This window comes from Oenanthe melanoleuca, chromosome 7 (genome assembly GCF_029582105.1).
Source record: "Oenanthe melanoleuca isolate GR-GAL-2019-014 chromosome 7, OMel1.0, whole genome shotgun sequence".
Classification (NCBI taxonomy): Eukaryota; Metazoa; Chordata; class Aves; order Passeriformes; family Muscicapidae; genus Oenanthe; species Oenanthe melanoleuca.
In genome coordinates this window covers 30,032,303-30,047,889 of record NC_079341.1, presented here as the reverse complement: position 1 = coordinate 30,047,889, position 15,587 = coordinate 30,032,303, and the positions used below count along the sequence as shown (strand labels likewise).

Here is a 15,587-nt window from a genome sequence, read left to right as displayed (position 1 = left end):
TTTCCATAACATTAGTGTATGGGCAACTGTAAAAAGCCAAAACTTTCATTTGCATCATTTTACAGAATATTTTTACTATCAGTATTATAGGAACATCATCCTATATTTTAATGTTTCCTAGAACCATTATGGCAAGCCAGTTACAAAGAGCTCAGCATTTCTAATACAGCATTTCTACAAATGAAATCCACTGTGAAACCAGGGAAGCTGTGTTATGACATCATTAGTGGCCTGGTGTTAAAACAGAGGCAGCAGAGCAAGCCAAGGACAGCAGCCACCATTTAGGAGCTGTGTGATGATGAGAGCCTTCCTCATTGCCTGCTAAGGACTAAATTGTCTCTGGAGCTTCTGTTTGTTTGTGGCAGTTTCATCACTTGTCAGGGTGATGCAGGAAGATGAAGTGCCTGGCTGGGCAGGAAATTGAGGTATGAAGGCATTTATCTTCTTCCCTGGTTCTGCAAGGCAAATCCTGCTGGGTTTCTCCCTCCCATTCCATAAAAGCTGCCTGGCTGCCCAGTTAGTGTGCTTGGGAGGAGGAAAGGGGGCTAAGGCTGATGTCACCCACAGCGTCACACGCTCTGCTTTTAGCTCAGCGCTGTCCTTCTGTTCCTGTGAAATGCTGGAGCCCACTCTCTCTCCTCCACAGCCAAAAACTTCCACACCAGGCAGGCACTTGGGATTGCAGCTATCTCGTGCCATTGCTGGGGAGATATCTATGGCAAGTAGAACTTTTGTCTCCATATCCTGTTCCTGCTGTAGGCATGGAGTGTGGATGTCAAAGGAGAGAAAAATCCAGATTTATGAATGCAGCATGATGGGGATAAGTACCATTCATAGTTACTCAGGGGGAGAAACCCCTCAGAGTCCAGAGCATAGAGCATGAGGACAAACATCTCCATAGGTTCCATAGGACAGCACAAAACCCTGGGGGTTTACACAGGACAGTCCAGCAGGAGAGAAATCATCAACATCTCCAAGTGATGCATCACAGGCTGCCTTGCTGCTGCTGATAGTGCTAACCTGTGCTAAGCCAATTCTGAGAGACAGTTGGGAGCTTAACAAACGTATTTCAAATTGTATTTTGGAGGAATCTCAAGCATGAGGGGAACTGGTCATGTTCTGTTCATTGCAGCAGATGGCATCCCATTTGGTGTTTGTTAGCTTTGTTTGCAGCTCAATATTTTGTTTCTAGGGGAACTCAGTAAGTTAAATAATTTATCTCTAATGCATCAAGAGTCTGATCCAAACTCTACTAAAGTCAGTGCAAAACATTTGATTAACTACCACGTTCAGTGGATTAAATGCCAGGTTCTGTATGTTGAAGAGCATTTCAGATGCTCCCTAGTGAGAACTGGGAGAATTGGCCTCTGCCTTTCCATGGAGAAATTTTTGCCTGCAAATAAAAAATACTCAAATACTGACAAAAAGCTTAACAGACAAGAGTGCAGGACTGTGGAGATAGGGATGATGTTCTGGTTGAATGTCCAAATTGCTAAGGCTCTCTTGCTATTAAATTCCCCATTTTTTAAATAAAGAATATAAATAATACCTTCCAGCTGCATTTGGAATTTAATCTAGTACTGTTAGCAGGCTGCTTTGAGAGCTTTGAAGGCTCCATAGCAGCTCTAAGCAAATAATCATTATCACTTAATATTCTCATCAAGCATTCTTGTTCAGGATGGGATCTTGCATTGCAAGGGCTAACCACAAACACATTGCTCCTCTTTTCCAAATGTCAGAAGAAAATTCACACCCTGATCCTACAGAGGGTTTTCAATGGCCAGAACTCTACCACCTTTGGCAGTCCTGCTGTCAATACAGGGTTCCTAACATCCCTGTGCATGGAGGAAAGTTTTATTCCATTATTAAAAGTATTTTAATCCTGAATAATCTAGAATACTGAAGAAATCAACGCTTAAAACTTTTGGGATTTTTGTATTCTAATAAATATGAAATGTCTGCTTATTTTCAGCAACATTTTTTCAAATTATTCATTCACTGGTAGGGCCTGGCCACTGTTTTGTTCTGTATTTTCATCCAGATTTTCTGTTTGTATCATTTTTGGGCATTCAAAATGTGAGTGTATATTAGGTGTGCAGTGTGTCTGCTTGAATTCCAGTTGTATTTTAGTCCTCCTAGTGGCCTATTATATTAACAATATCACAGTCTGTGGTTTAGGCATAGGAATGTTCTGTATCACCAGTATTTACTGCAGCTGCAGCATTGATACTGCAGTAACACTTCTGCATTGCTAAGGTCTGTAAATCTCCTAAAGCTTTTGTCCAACACATCCAGTCACGTGGCAGCTACCACTTCACACATTTCTCTTTTCATACAGAAATTGCAGCAAAATCAATGCAAAACACCACCACATTATTCTTTCCCTGCAGGAGCCTCTGCTGCTTCTTCACACCAAATTCCTTCTTCAGCCATACCCAAAAAAGGTTTTCTCACAGCCAGACCAGGGGGGCAGAATCCACAAAACCAGGGTTCCAATATATGAGAATATATGAAAGATGTGAAATAGATGAAATATATAAAATATATGAAAAAGCCTTGATATTGCCAAAATATCACCTCAAACCTAGGAAGAGTCTAGTATAGCCCAGGTGGGCTCAGCACAGTTACCACCCTTTCAGGTCCTGTTAGGTGCTTAAGCTGGGCTGTGCTCTGTCCAGGGAAGCTGGAGGTGGAAGGGCAAAGCACAAAGGTCCAGCCCTTGTCCTTGAGTTTCCTGTTTTGAGGCTCACAGAGAGGTTGGAAGCATTAATGCCTCCTGCCAGATCCCAGTGGGACACATTCTGTATGCCTGGCTGAGCCACGAAGTAGGATAGAGCTTCCCATGACCAGAAACAGATGTACTCATTTCTGAAAGATGAAGTAAACACATCTAAATCCATAAATTAACTAGAATTCCCCTCGGATCACAGCCAGATGATATGCATGTTAATCAAAATGGATATCACTGCTTTAATTCAGTGAGGAGGCAAGTTCAACATTTGTAAATCTGGCTGTAGGAGCTTCCATCTGCATCTGCAGCAGTGGTCATCCTGGTGCCCAACATTGCTCTGCTTCATTCCAAATTCTTATTTCTAATAATCATAATTCCTAATTTTCCTAATAATACAGAAACAGTGTTTCTGTTTGAGCATCCTTTAGAATTAAAAAAAGGACTGTCACCTGCCAGCAGCATTTCAGACATGAATTGCCTATTCCCTGCACTTTGTACACACAAAGTAGGTGTTTTAAGAGGGTGAATGGCAGTGTCAGGAGCAGCCAAAGAAAACTGCAGGACAGGGAGCAAAGATCCCAAATCCCAGTGGGCACCTCCCTGTGGCCATGTGAATGAGAGCATTGCTGGCATCCCTTCCTCCCCCTCAGCACCTTCAGCCACAGGCAGGCACCTGCAGCTCCCAGGAATCCAGGAGCTCCAGCCTGGATTAGAAAACCTGTCCTCCAGCACATCTGAGACTCAGACATGAATTTCTTAGCTTCTCAATTGCATTTTTTTTTACCTGATTATCTTCCAAAAGGGTTTTCTAAATTCTTGATTAATTTTTGGGTTGGCTATTTAATACAGTGTTTGGTTAACTAATTCGTGTAGTTGTTTATAATTATTACCTTGCCATAAAATGGTCTTAATAGAAGGTTGGGGGTTTTTTGTTTTCTTTCCAGTAGAATAACAAGTTATTTTATTATTCAAACAAGCCTTACTTCCTGCTGTTTTCAATAAGATTTTTAATAAATATGTAAATTTAAAAATTAATTTACTGCATACGTTTGGCAGCATGATTCTTGAACTGACAAAAGTTTGATGGATTGTAAAATTATCCTCCATAAAAATCATCAGTCACAGTAAACAGAATTTATCAGCCTCTGGTAATTCTACAGCTTTTTCTTCATCTTATCTCCTGTTAGGAACTCACTTAAAATTGATTATAATATAGTATGTTTCTAGAAACGTAATTCATTCATATATTAATTAGATTTTAGGTTAATATCCCATCATGGAATAGGACATGAGCCAACAGTGTTTTCCAGTTGTTAGAGAATTGCAGTAGAGAGCCCTTGATTACTGTTCCCATGTGGTTTAACCGCCAGGACTAATCACTAATCAAATTCAAACAACATAAAATGGAACATCCTTCATAGCATTTATTTTCTAGCTGACTTATACTGTAGGCTTTTTATTGATACAACTTGCTGTACTGAAATGAACTAAAAATTGCAAGAGAGGATTTATCCTTCTGCTTTAATTTGGTTCTGCAGCCCGAGCCTGAAACTCTGTCTTGGATTTTTGTGCTTGTTGTGCTGCTGTCCCTGAAATACTCTGCCCTACAGCAGAGATAAATTGTTTGCATAAATTTAGTAAGTCCATGTAAATAACTGTACTGTTATGTAGGATTTGATAGCAGATGAACTTAAAACATAGGTTTCCATCTGTAATCCATGCTTTGCTGGAATCAGTGTGAAATCCTTGCAGCTCATCACTTCAGCTGGGGAGGTGGCAAGCACAGTCGTGTAACCAGCATCATTATCTGCATCTATCCTGCCCCACCTTTCCCTGATACAAAGGAACTTCTCTGGTGTCATTGCAGAGTCAGAAAGCAGAGTGCACGTGGTTCAGGCTGCTGCAGATTTCCTGGGAAGGCAGCCTGGGCTCTCCTCTCTTCCCCTGCTCCTCCTGGAGCATTTACCCCAGTGCAGGACTGCCAGCCCCAGCCCTAACCCTCACCTAGGGAAGGTGCAGAGCAGGGCACCCCTACTGGGTTCCATCAGTGCCCTTCAGAAGCCAGGTGTCACAGAAGGGGAAGGAAAGGGCAGTGAGTTTTGATAGAATCATTAAAGGCAAAAACTCTGTTATGTAGAGTTGATTAAAATCTGTAGCAGAAAGGGAAATGTCAGCTTCGGGCTGCTAAAATAAACTGTGTTGCTGGCCTGGGGTTTAAGCAAGCTAATTCAGAATTTTTTAGCGATGAAGAAGACTCTGTTTCCAAATTGTAGAATTTTGACCTCTGTATTCCTGGTGAGAGTTTGGAAGAGCTTCAGTTCTGATGTGTGTGCACTGAGCACATGAAGGCTCCCTCTGCAGTGGTCACACAGAAGGGAACTGATGGGTCTGGAAGGACTGCTTGTGTCTTCCCAAATTTCCTTCCTCCTCAGAGGCTAAAAATAAAAAAGCCCTATTTGCTGCAGAACTCTCTCCTTTGTTTAAACTACCTCCCTGAATCATTTTGAGAATTTGCCAGAGGGGACATTGCCTTTCCTTTCCTTCCTCTGCAGGTCTTCCAGCAGAGATTCTCATTCCCTGAACTCTCCCCCAGACAGCACAGCCCTCTTAATGCCCATAACAAGCCAGTCTTCATAGCTGGGAGAATTGTTTCTACATGGTTTTGTCATCCTGCTGATTTCCTCTTGATCCTGCCACATAATCTTGCTCCTTCAGTGGTTGGACTCAATGATCTTAGAGACCTTTTCCCACCTAACAGTCCTGTTATTCCATGGTTCTCTTTCTACTGCTTCTGTCTTTTTACCCACAGGTCAGCTGGATGGTCACAGGCCATGAATCTAGTCCAGTACACAAAAAGATTACTAGGGAGAAAAATCATTACCCACTTGCAATCGCCTTTTGCAGTACAGTCTTGGAGTGCAATTCCATTTTTCCAATTCCAGTATTCCAGGTGAATGACACACAGACATTACAGGCCAGGAGCTGAGCCATCACTACAGAGAAGAGGGATAAGTGTCCTTGTAACAACCAAAATTAATTGTTTTATTCAAAAAAAGCCAAAAGTGGAAGATGAAGACAGGTAAGAAGACAGCCAGTACTCAGGAACTTTGAGAATAGTTCAGCCATACAGGAAAAATTACTCTGATTACTGAAAATGTCCATGAGATTATATGTTGTATGAGTACAATCCTGCATTTACCAAGTCTAAGAGGATTTTTTCTCATCAATCAAATGGGAGATAGAACCTATATCTTTAAGAACTGCATTTGGTACTGGATTTAAAAAAAAAAAACAACTTTGAACTATAATTTTTTCTCCTCCCGGATTCAGGTCCATGTAAGTATCCCAATTAAAAAAAAAATCAACAAAGCTCTAGTCTAGGATAAAACTGTAGCCCCTTTTTTGTACAAAGCCCCTTCTTTATTGAAGCAGTCAGCCATACTTTCATCAAGAAAAAGAAAACTACTTTCATTCAGTGGGACAAACCTCTGTATATTTAAATTCTGTGAGGTGAAATACAGTCTGATGAAAACTGAAACAGTGAAGTTATTTAGGACTGCATAGCTCCAGTACCCTTTGGTTATCACTGGGAAAATAATATTCAGATTATTCTGTCAAGGAAGAATATTGACCTTCAAAGGGCTAAGTCAAGTTCACCTATCCTACCTTTCAGTATGACTTTTTTCACTGCCATTTTCTTAATCACTGAAAAATCAGGAAAATTTTGCTGTTTAACTCCCTCTACAAGTAAAGCTAAAAGGATCTCTGAGAAGTTAAGTGAATCCTATACATCTCTTGTTCATTTTCAGTCCATCAGGTTCTAAAAACTGAGTAACAGTTTCCTTTCTCACCATGGATATTTCTTCCTTAATGCCTTGTGGTGAGCTCCTGATTGCACTAAGCATTGCTTTTAGTGAGTAGATTCCCTCTGTGAGAAGCAAAATTGGTGATTCTGCCAATGTGAACTGTGAGGCTGTGCTTTGCCTTCTGGAGAAAGGACTGGTGTTTAATTGCTTTTCTTTTTATACATTGCCTCAGCACACTTGGCTGAGCACCAGCACTGTTATCGTTTTCCAAGGTATTGCCACTTAGAATTGTATTTTCTTATTCCTTTTTAACTAAGCTTTGTCCATGCAGAGTTGGTGCAGCCAGTGGCCATTCTGGGGCACTGTGAGAAAACAACATTTGTGCCATTCAGTTTGTACCTGAACAGAAGGCAAAAAACCTGGGAACTCAGACCTCAACCTGGTTTATTAAATTATGCAGAAGTTCAAAGAGGGTTGGTATAAACCTAATCAGGTCAAACAGTCTTGTCATGTCAAGGAAATATTCATGTGTGAGGATGGTAATCTTGGCATTAGAATGCTGCATGTACTGAGTCATCTCATCATTTTATGAAAATTATTCTTTTGAAAGCATAAGGCCCAATTCATTAAACTGAATTCTTTTATCTCCTAAATCACAGAAGAATTCAAGCTATAGACAACATGAGTCTCAACTCCTCAGCCACCTGTTCACTAGGCAATATCTGTTTTGTCCAGATCTGCAGCTATGAATTGTACACAGTTTGTGCTAATCAGGTGTTTTTCCTCTAAGGTAATTCTCTTACAATTCAGGATCATGAGAAAGGCTTTCCTTGTGATACTAAAATATATTTCTAGATTTTTATACTCTGAAATACAGTAGGTAAACTTTGATTATATTGTCATTCTTACATTTCCCATAATGCCATCAGGGGATGATACATACCAATGTATATCTGGCTTTCCTATCCACTGCTGAATGTTCAGACTAATTAACTTAAAAATGCTCCTAGCAATGCATTTTTTCTCACAAAAGAAGCTGGCACTTATTGTTTATCATGGAAATCTGATGGTATGTCTCTGAGAATGTCATTATCTGCTACAGCAAAATAATTTTGGGATTTCTGCTCAAGTAGAAAGAAGAAAACTGATTCATTATTTCAGAAATTATTTTACTGTCGGTCCAGAAAATAGATGAAAGCTTCTGACAATGTACACTGGAGAGCAAGGCTTATCTTATTATTTAAAGTTATGCTTTAAAAAGAAAGAGGTTCAAACACCCCATTTTTAGCTCAGCTGTAGTGCAGCAGAGGTCAGGCAGTTACAGCCTTCACCTTTGTAGTTTGCTGGATGTGGCTGTGTAAGTATTTTCACTGCAGTGTTACTTGTTCACCTGATGTTCAGCTGGATCTGGAGATTGTTCACTTTGCAGAGGGAGCCTGCATGGCATTCTGCATGGCAGACAGTCACTGAGAAGTTATTTCTGATTACACCAGCACATCTTGGTCAGAAAGCTGCCCTGCACCTCCTTGCACCTGCTCTACAAGAAGCTGTGGCTGTATTAAAATTGTCCCACTAAACAGGTTATGAGCAGCCCTTGTGGTGCTGCAGCAGCATTTCCCACTTAGACCCATTCTGTCATAAATACAGAGCAGTTACAGGAGTTAGAGGATATCTAAATTGGAAGAACTGTGAATTTAAAATAAGAAATAGTTGCTCCAGGGATCAAGTTTACCTTGAGCATATGCAGGCAAAGTAACAAGCAATTTTTAAAAAGTAAAAGTCTAGAAAATTGTTTTTCCTCACAATAAAGTTATGAGCAATAAGTAAAAATAACAAAAGGGAGCATACTTTGTATCTTCTATTAGAGATCAGATCTGAAATGAAGGACTTTGAGTTATACAATTAAGTATTGATTTTGTTGATCTATATTTAATTCTCATAGCAATTTTGTTGTTTTTTACCCAACAGTGTTTTGCAGTTATACTTCACTTGAAACAATGCCCTTCTTGCTTTTGTGTTAATCTAGAAACTAAATTGCCCAATCCATGAGAGACATAAATAAAGTTTGTTTTATTCCTTTTTGTAACTGATTCTGAACTCTTTAAAGTGCTGGTTAACTAAACTTAGATAGCTGGAAAATACATTTATCCTGCAGAATGGTTCATTGCTATTTCTGGGCTCTGGAGGGACTTATAAGCATAGCCTGACCTCTGATAATCAGAACTTCTGTGTTACCACAGTCAAGGCATGGCCTTGCTGCTGCTTTCCCTCCTGCACACGAGTCTGGGGCCCTTTGTGCCTGTGGACCAGCCCATCCTTCCCTGCTCCTCCTTCCCTCCACACCTGGGGAATCCCTGTGAGAAATTCAGGAGGGCTGCAGCTCTTCCTGCTCCTTGGTCACACAGCTCTGGAAAGGCATTCTACCCACATGTAACCTCTCATTTTTACAGCTTGCAGAAAACCTAATTTGATGTATTAATGTAGGAATAACACCTATTTATAATGTATCAGTGTAACTGCAGGCTAGTTTTGTTTTCCTAATTTGCTGTGCTTGAAGTGACATGCCAGATTTTATTACATCACTAATGGGTTTTAGTTATTCCCTTTAGGATGTTGCCAGCAAGGAAACATTATTCTGATTCATGACTCATGGGTTTGTTTCAAAGTGATGAATGTCTGTGTGTGTCAGGAAGAGATTCTCCTCTTCTGACAGCTGGTTCTCAGGTGGTGCAAGGCACCCCATACTGGGCAGGTAAGAAACTCCAGCCATGGGCAGCTCTCCACCTGTACAGAGGAGCAGAACAACAAATGCTCCCTGTACCCTAAGGCCTTAAGGGTACAGATTTTCCATACAAAAATACACTTGGGATAAGTAAAACAAGCTAACCATTGATCTGCTTTAGGGTGATGGGCCAGAGCTGTTAGAAGTACTGTGGAAAACAGCAGCTCTTGTCTATACTGAGCCTTTTCTCCTTTTTATTTTTTTTATTATTTGTCTCTTGTAAACCAAAATCTCTGGCAACATGTTTTTGTCTTTTCCCTTAATTAATACTTAAGAAAACATATAGCATCCACACCAACTGCAGCTACTCACTCTGTTCACAGAACAGATCAGAATAGTCAGCAGCAGAGCCAACACTTTAAGGCTGGAATGGTTTTGAGCATTGCTGCTGGGAAGGATCCTGTGTGAGAACAAGCAAATACCTTGGTGCTGTCTTGGCTCCTGTGGCAGCCCTGGGAAAATCATGAAGCCTTTCTCTTTGCTGTGGTGGCAAAACCACTGAGCAGAAAGCTCAGTGATACAGGAGAGATTTGACTGGAAAACATGACTTAGAGGTTGGTTAAGTGCTCCCTACAGTTCCTACCAAATCTCCCCCAGTTCTCCTGGAATTAGAACATGCCAGCCTCACATTCCACTCTGCAGAAGTCACATTGGTGTGACTCTCAAATGCATTAATGAACTAATTACTTGAAAATAGACAATTCTGATGTCTTTGGGCTAACCCTTGTTCTTTGTTATAGCTGTGACTCTGCTGCAAATCTGCATTAAAAAACCCCAAAGATACTACGTAACCACACGCACAATTTATCAATCAAATCCTAACAATAGTTGTTTTGCTTTTGCCTTTTGATTCATCTAGTAGCTTTTGAGACTGCCATGAATAATAAGAAATTTATTTGAGGATGAATCTAAATCAACACTCTTTGGTAATTTTTTACAAATTGTATCTATAGTAACTAGAGAAAAAATTCTTAACTTGCTTTAATATTTCTGTTCTGACACACACCAAAGAATTGACCAGTGACTTTTCAGTTCCAGGAATGTACATAATTGTGTTATTGTGAGAGAAAATGTTTTGTTGATTATGCAGAATCTTACATTTATATCTCTGCTTAAAGTTTTATTTTTGAGTATTATTTTTTTTCTGTGTGTTAGAGAAAGGAAGTTTCAGGTTTTTTCTACAGAAGGATGTAACTGGGTACTAGGACACTTGAAAAGGACAACTCTACATCCAAAAAGTACCCATAACTTATTTCTGAGTTTTTTCTTGTTTTGGTGATAAATGTTGCTACCACTGTTAGAATAAGTTTTCCCTTTAAGCCCTGATGTAGATTGCACTGTTCACTACTCAGGATCTTTTGCCTACAGGTTTCTCTGACAGACTTCAATTTCACTTGATTCAATGTTTTTGCTTAAAATTTGTAGACTACTTTTGTTCCCTGCAGTTTCTCTGATATACTTTATAAAATAAATGAGAATCTAGGGTGTGATTAAAGTAGGATTGTAGCCTAGGTTGTGCTGGAAGAGTACAAAAAACTATTGATACTCCACAAATGCAGAATATAGCAATGAATTCAGTCTGCTCTGTCCTGAGGTGTAAATCCATCCTTCAGCAGGATAGCCAAAATCCTCCTCTGGTTGTGATGCTTCACCCAGACTGCTCTGTCCTGCAGGTTCTCCAGGGGTCTGTGCTCATCCTGCCCAGGAGTTGAAATTGCCTCCATTTAAATCAATAAGAGTTTTATCACAGGCCTTACTAACTCCAGAATTGAGTCCTGCAGTCCCAAGTCTGTGCTAACTAGTCACATTCAATTTATCTAAAGAAAGGCTGTGAAGTGGGAAAATTAAAGAGAAAGAAACATCATTTAGTCTGTCATATAATAAAGTATATTAGGCTTAGCACTCTGAAAAGCAAAATGTGCAAATGTGTGTTATTGATTCCATGGCTGAGAATTTTCTCATCTGGCCCATAGAGAAGTAAAACAGCATTTCCAGTATTTCAAATGAGGTCAAAGGGAACAACATTTTAAGATGAAATTGTGAAAATTTTCTATTGTAGGGTCCTAAATTTGTGATCATTACCAAGGGTTATATTCCTCTATCTCAGAAAACTTTTTAATTAGAGATATTGAAGACCTTAGTTTTAACTGTCATCTAAAATTAAATCCAACACAACACTCCCTAAAACCTTTTAGACTCAAGATTAATTAATGCACCAAACAGAAAATGTTCATTTGCTAAGACTTTAGGATCTCCTGTTGCTTTGCTTAAGTTTGTTTGAAACATTTTCCAAAAACAGTGATCTTATCCATGCATTGTTAACTTATGAAATGGGACAAGATCAGAGCAAAACCAGTCATTGGACTGGCATTTCAATTTTTATCTAACTAGCCATCAAAACAAGCAATCAAACTGCCTAATAATTTGTCTTCCTCTCACCAAAGATTTCCAAGGAGAAGCAGCACAGTGTGCACAACATTTGACTGACTTGAAGCTTGAATTCTTCAGAAAATTTTAAAGACCCTTTACAAGTGCACATGTAATGACCCACAGCATCCACACACCTGCCCAAGCTATATCTTCAGTGTGCTTAAAGTGTCATCTCATTTTCTAGCTAAACAAAAATATTGATGCCTTGCATTTACAGTAATTTACTGATTCTGTCTTTACCATCTGATGGCAGTGCCAAAAGTCAGGAATGGCTCTGCACTCTGATGGCATCTCAGAATGCTTGAATCTTATCTGCCCAGGAGGTTATTGAATGTTGATTGTAAAATGTTGAATGCTATCCCATATTTCTCTGGTAATATGATCTGCAAGAGAAGTTAGTTACCCAGTATTTGAAACACTCTGTATATGAACAGCAGGTTATTTTTATTGAGCTGCTCCCTACACAGTTCCCTAATGATTCCTTGGTCAGATCTCTGATTGAAAATACCAGTAGCTAACAAAGGGATAAAATTACTCTGGTACAATCCTACTGTGTGTTTTTAATATAATGTGCTAATACATTGTCCAGGGTTCCCACAGAATTACACCACTTCTGTGAGAAGGTCTGGCCAATATCTGATTGATTCTGGTCTGTGGGGATCGACCCTATTCAGTGTAATTTCCTGTCTTGTTGCTTTCTTGTCTATTAGAGAGGGTTTGGGTTTGTGGAAATCAATAGGCTTATACATGCAAAGTGTGAGGCTATTCCCTAGCAAGTTTCATTTGCATCCTTAATTTATGGAAAATGTTGTTTTCTCCTCTGACTTTTTTTTTTTTTTTAACTGTACTTAAACAAATACCTATTTAAACATACTCTCAAAGTATTTATGCAGGAGAAGATCTAAATTACTGTGAGGATGCTGGAGATGTTTAACATGTGCATAGTCAGGGTCTGCTACTTAGGACATTAATAGCACTTGAGTGTAACATAAATGGAGTCCTATTTGGCTCAGCAGAATCATTAAAGTTATGATTTATCCTAAAATGGACACTAATGTTCTATTTAATCATAACAGTTATTTAAGCATCCAGCAATCTATTTCCTCTCACCCTGTGAATTTTGGAAAGTAATTAATGGTGTACAATAGGATAACTTTTTAAGGAATATGCTTCCAATATTTTCCTCTCTTTTACAGAAATTGAAGCAAACTGAAGAAACAAAAGAAGATTCCCAGAACAGAGTATCTAGAATTTCCCTGGAGTCTCTGAATAAATTTAACAGCAATAATGTACTTTTCTTAGAAAAAGAGAAGAACTGTCTGAACAAGGTTGAAGGCCAGAAAGAAGAAAATGGAAAGAAAGAAGCAGCTTCCTTGAATAGCTCGGGCCGGCAGGATGTGGACAATTTGGAATCCTTGAGTGATTCCCTGTATGACAGCTTCTCCTCTTGCACCAGCCAAGGCTCCAACGATGTTTAGGGACACTTCCATGGGCTGCAGCATGGAATGGAGCTGAAGGCAAGTGTGGAGTGAGGAGGGAGAGGAGACTGTTGGAAAATTCGCCCTGGAGCTCCCTGTGCTCCCATCAGGGGGTTCTGACCTCCCACCACACAGCAATAAGGGCAGGGCAGCATCACAGTGGTGAGAGGGACTCAACACACCCAACACAGAATAAAGTCTTAATTTTGCACTTTTGTGAATATTTGTACAGTTGTAAATACCTTGGGAAAATATATTTGTAGGGATACATGACAGCAATAAATATTAAAATTGGTGCTATGCTCCTGTAATGGCAGATTACTAACTTAAAGAAATTGGTGTTAATATTAATAAGAAAAGTTAGTAGATTTTTTTAAAAAGAGTTATAATTGTCCTAGTCTTAAAACTATATGTAGAAACACTGCATTACCATAAACTTGAGCCTGCCAGATTGTCTTTAATAAACTCTCATGGACTCCCTTTTAGAAAATATATTTTTTCCTTTTAGTGCAATTCCATACAGGTATTCTAGGGAAACATGCATTTCAGTTATTACAACTTCACAACAGGTGTCTTGTTTCAAAAGGGTTTTGACTTTTGACATGGCAAGAAAATGAATAGATTAAAAGGCCTGATACTGCTGACATTGGCTTCATCAATCATGCACATAACTGTTTGAGAGATCAGGGTCAAAGCAATTCTCTGCTGACACAAACAGGAGTCTTGTAGGAATGAGAACCACATAAACCACCCTGTACTTCTGACTGCAACGTGGCTTTTCAACTTCCACCTCCTCTGTACTCATTTCCCATCAAACTATGAATGTACCATACCGTGTTATCTTTTCTTAGTCTGTTTCATCTTAAGTAAATTCTGAACACTAAAATTATTTTTTAAAAAACAAAACTACTTCTGTTTGTAATACACTAAGATGTTGGTGCTAACCAGTACTAGTTCAAACATATCTTGGAGCAGGGGGACTGGCTTGTATTGGGTGTTTTTGGTTTTTTTCTACAAAGGTTGTTTATATGTAAGGGAGAGTCTATTTCAAAGGTTCTGTGTATTTTTTCTAGATGTGAAGTATTTATAACTGCTTTTTGTACAGCAATTGTAAACTAGATATATTTGGGGTATTTCTAGACTCTACAGTTTCTTTAGCACATGCTTGTTAATCTTTGAAATATTGTATGATCAGTGTTAATATTTTGTGCAATTTGTTATATTTTAAGTAATTTCTGCCGTAAACTTGCATCGTCTTTTTCAACTTTTAAGAATTTTTCATTGAAAGTTTTCGTAAATAAAACTTCTCTTGCCTACCGGTGCCTGCTGAGGGGTTTTGGGAAGGGGATGCTGTGACAGCTTGGGCGTGCAGGGCTGGGATCAGGGGGTACCCACCGAGCCCCCTTCTCCAGGGAGCGTTCGGAGAGTTCCTGACACGGGGCTGTCGAACAGCGATTTTAGCGGAATTAACTCTTTCTTGGAGCAGAGCTGTGAAACTATCACAGGGAAATAACGTGGTTATCGGGAGAGGAGGGGACCCACGGAGACGGTCCCAGCACCCTGCCCTGCCCTTCCCTCGGGAGGGCTCTGCCCAGCCCCCGGCAGCTCCTGGCCGCTCTCGCTGCCGCATTCCATCGCGTCCCATCGCGTCCCATCGCGTCCCATCCCATCCCATCCCATCCCATCCCATCCCATCCCATCCCATCCCATCCCATCCCATCCCATCCCATCCCATCCCATCCCATCGATCCCATCCCATCCCATCCCATCCCATCCCATCCCATCCCATCCCATCCCATCCCATCAATTCCATCCCATCCCATCCCATCCCATCCCATCCCATCCCATCCCGCCGTGTGCCCACGGAGCCGGCAGGGTCTGCCCGCCGCTCCGGCACGTCCGCGGCCACCGCGCCCTTCTCCCCCGTTCGGCTGCGCTTGAATTCCCCTTTAGGGGGCTGGGAGGAGGGAATGGCGGGGCCGCGCCTCCCCTCGGTCCCTCCCGGGCCGCGGGGGGATTGCGGGCGAGCGGCGCCTCGCAGCGGGGCCGGGACTCAGCTGCGGGCTGGAGTCCGCCGCCACCTGTGGGCTCGGGGGACACGGGGGCACCGGGGCTGTGCCGGGCGGAGCAGGAGCGCGGGATGTGCTGGCAGCCCCGGGGGCAGAGGGCGCCGGAGCCCCTCGGCAGCCGGAGCCGGATCGGGATGCGGCGGTGCGAGCTCCCCTCCCTCGCCGAAGTTCCCCGTGCCCGAGTTCGCCCGGCGCGGTGCGGGATCCCCGCCCCGCTCCGCCGGCATCACATGGTGCTGGGGGAGGGAGGGGGGAGCCGGAGCCGCCCCCCGGCTCTCGCTCCTCCGGCAG

At 41.2% G+C, this 15,587-nt stretch overlaps 1 protein-coding gene across 1 annotated transcript in view; it reads left to right on the top strand.

Annotated features, from left to right (window-relative positions):
* Nucleotides 1-14,542, top strand: part of NCKAP5 (NCK associated protein 5) — a 342,982-nt gene extending 328,440 nt beyond the window's left edge. Inside the window, exon 20 of the mRNA XM_056496731.1 lies at nt 12,946-14,542. Coding sequence (XP_056352706.1) covers nt 12,946-13,227 — 282 coding nt within the window. The 3' untranslated portion in view covers nt 13,228-14,542. The remainder of the gene's footprint in view (nt 1-12,945) is intronic.
* Nucleotides 14,543-15,587: the final 1,045 nt, after the last annotated feature.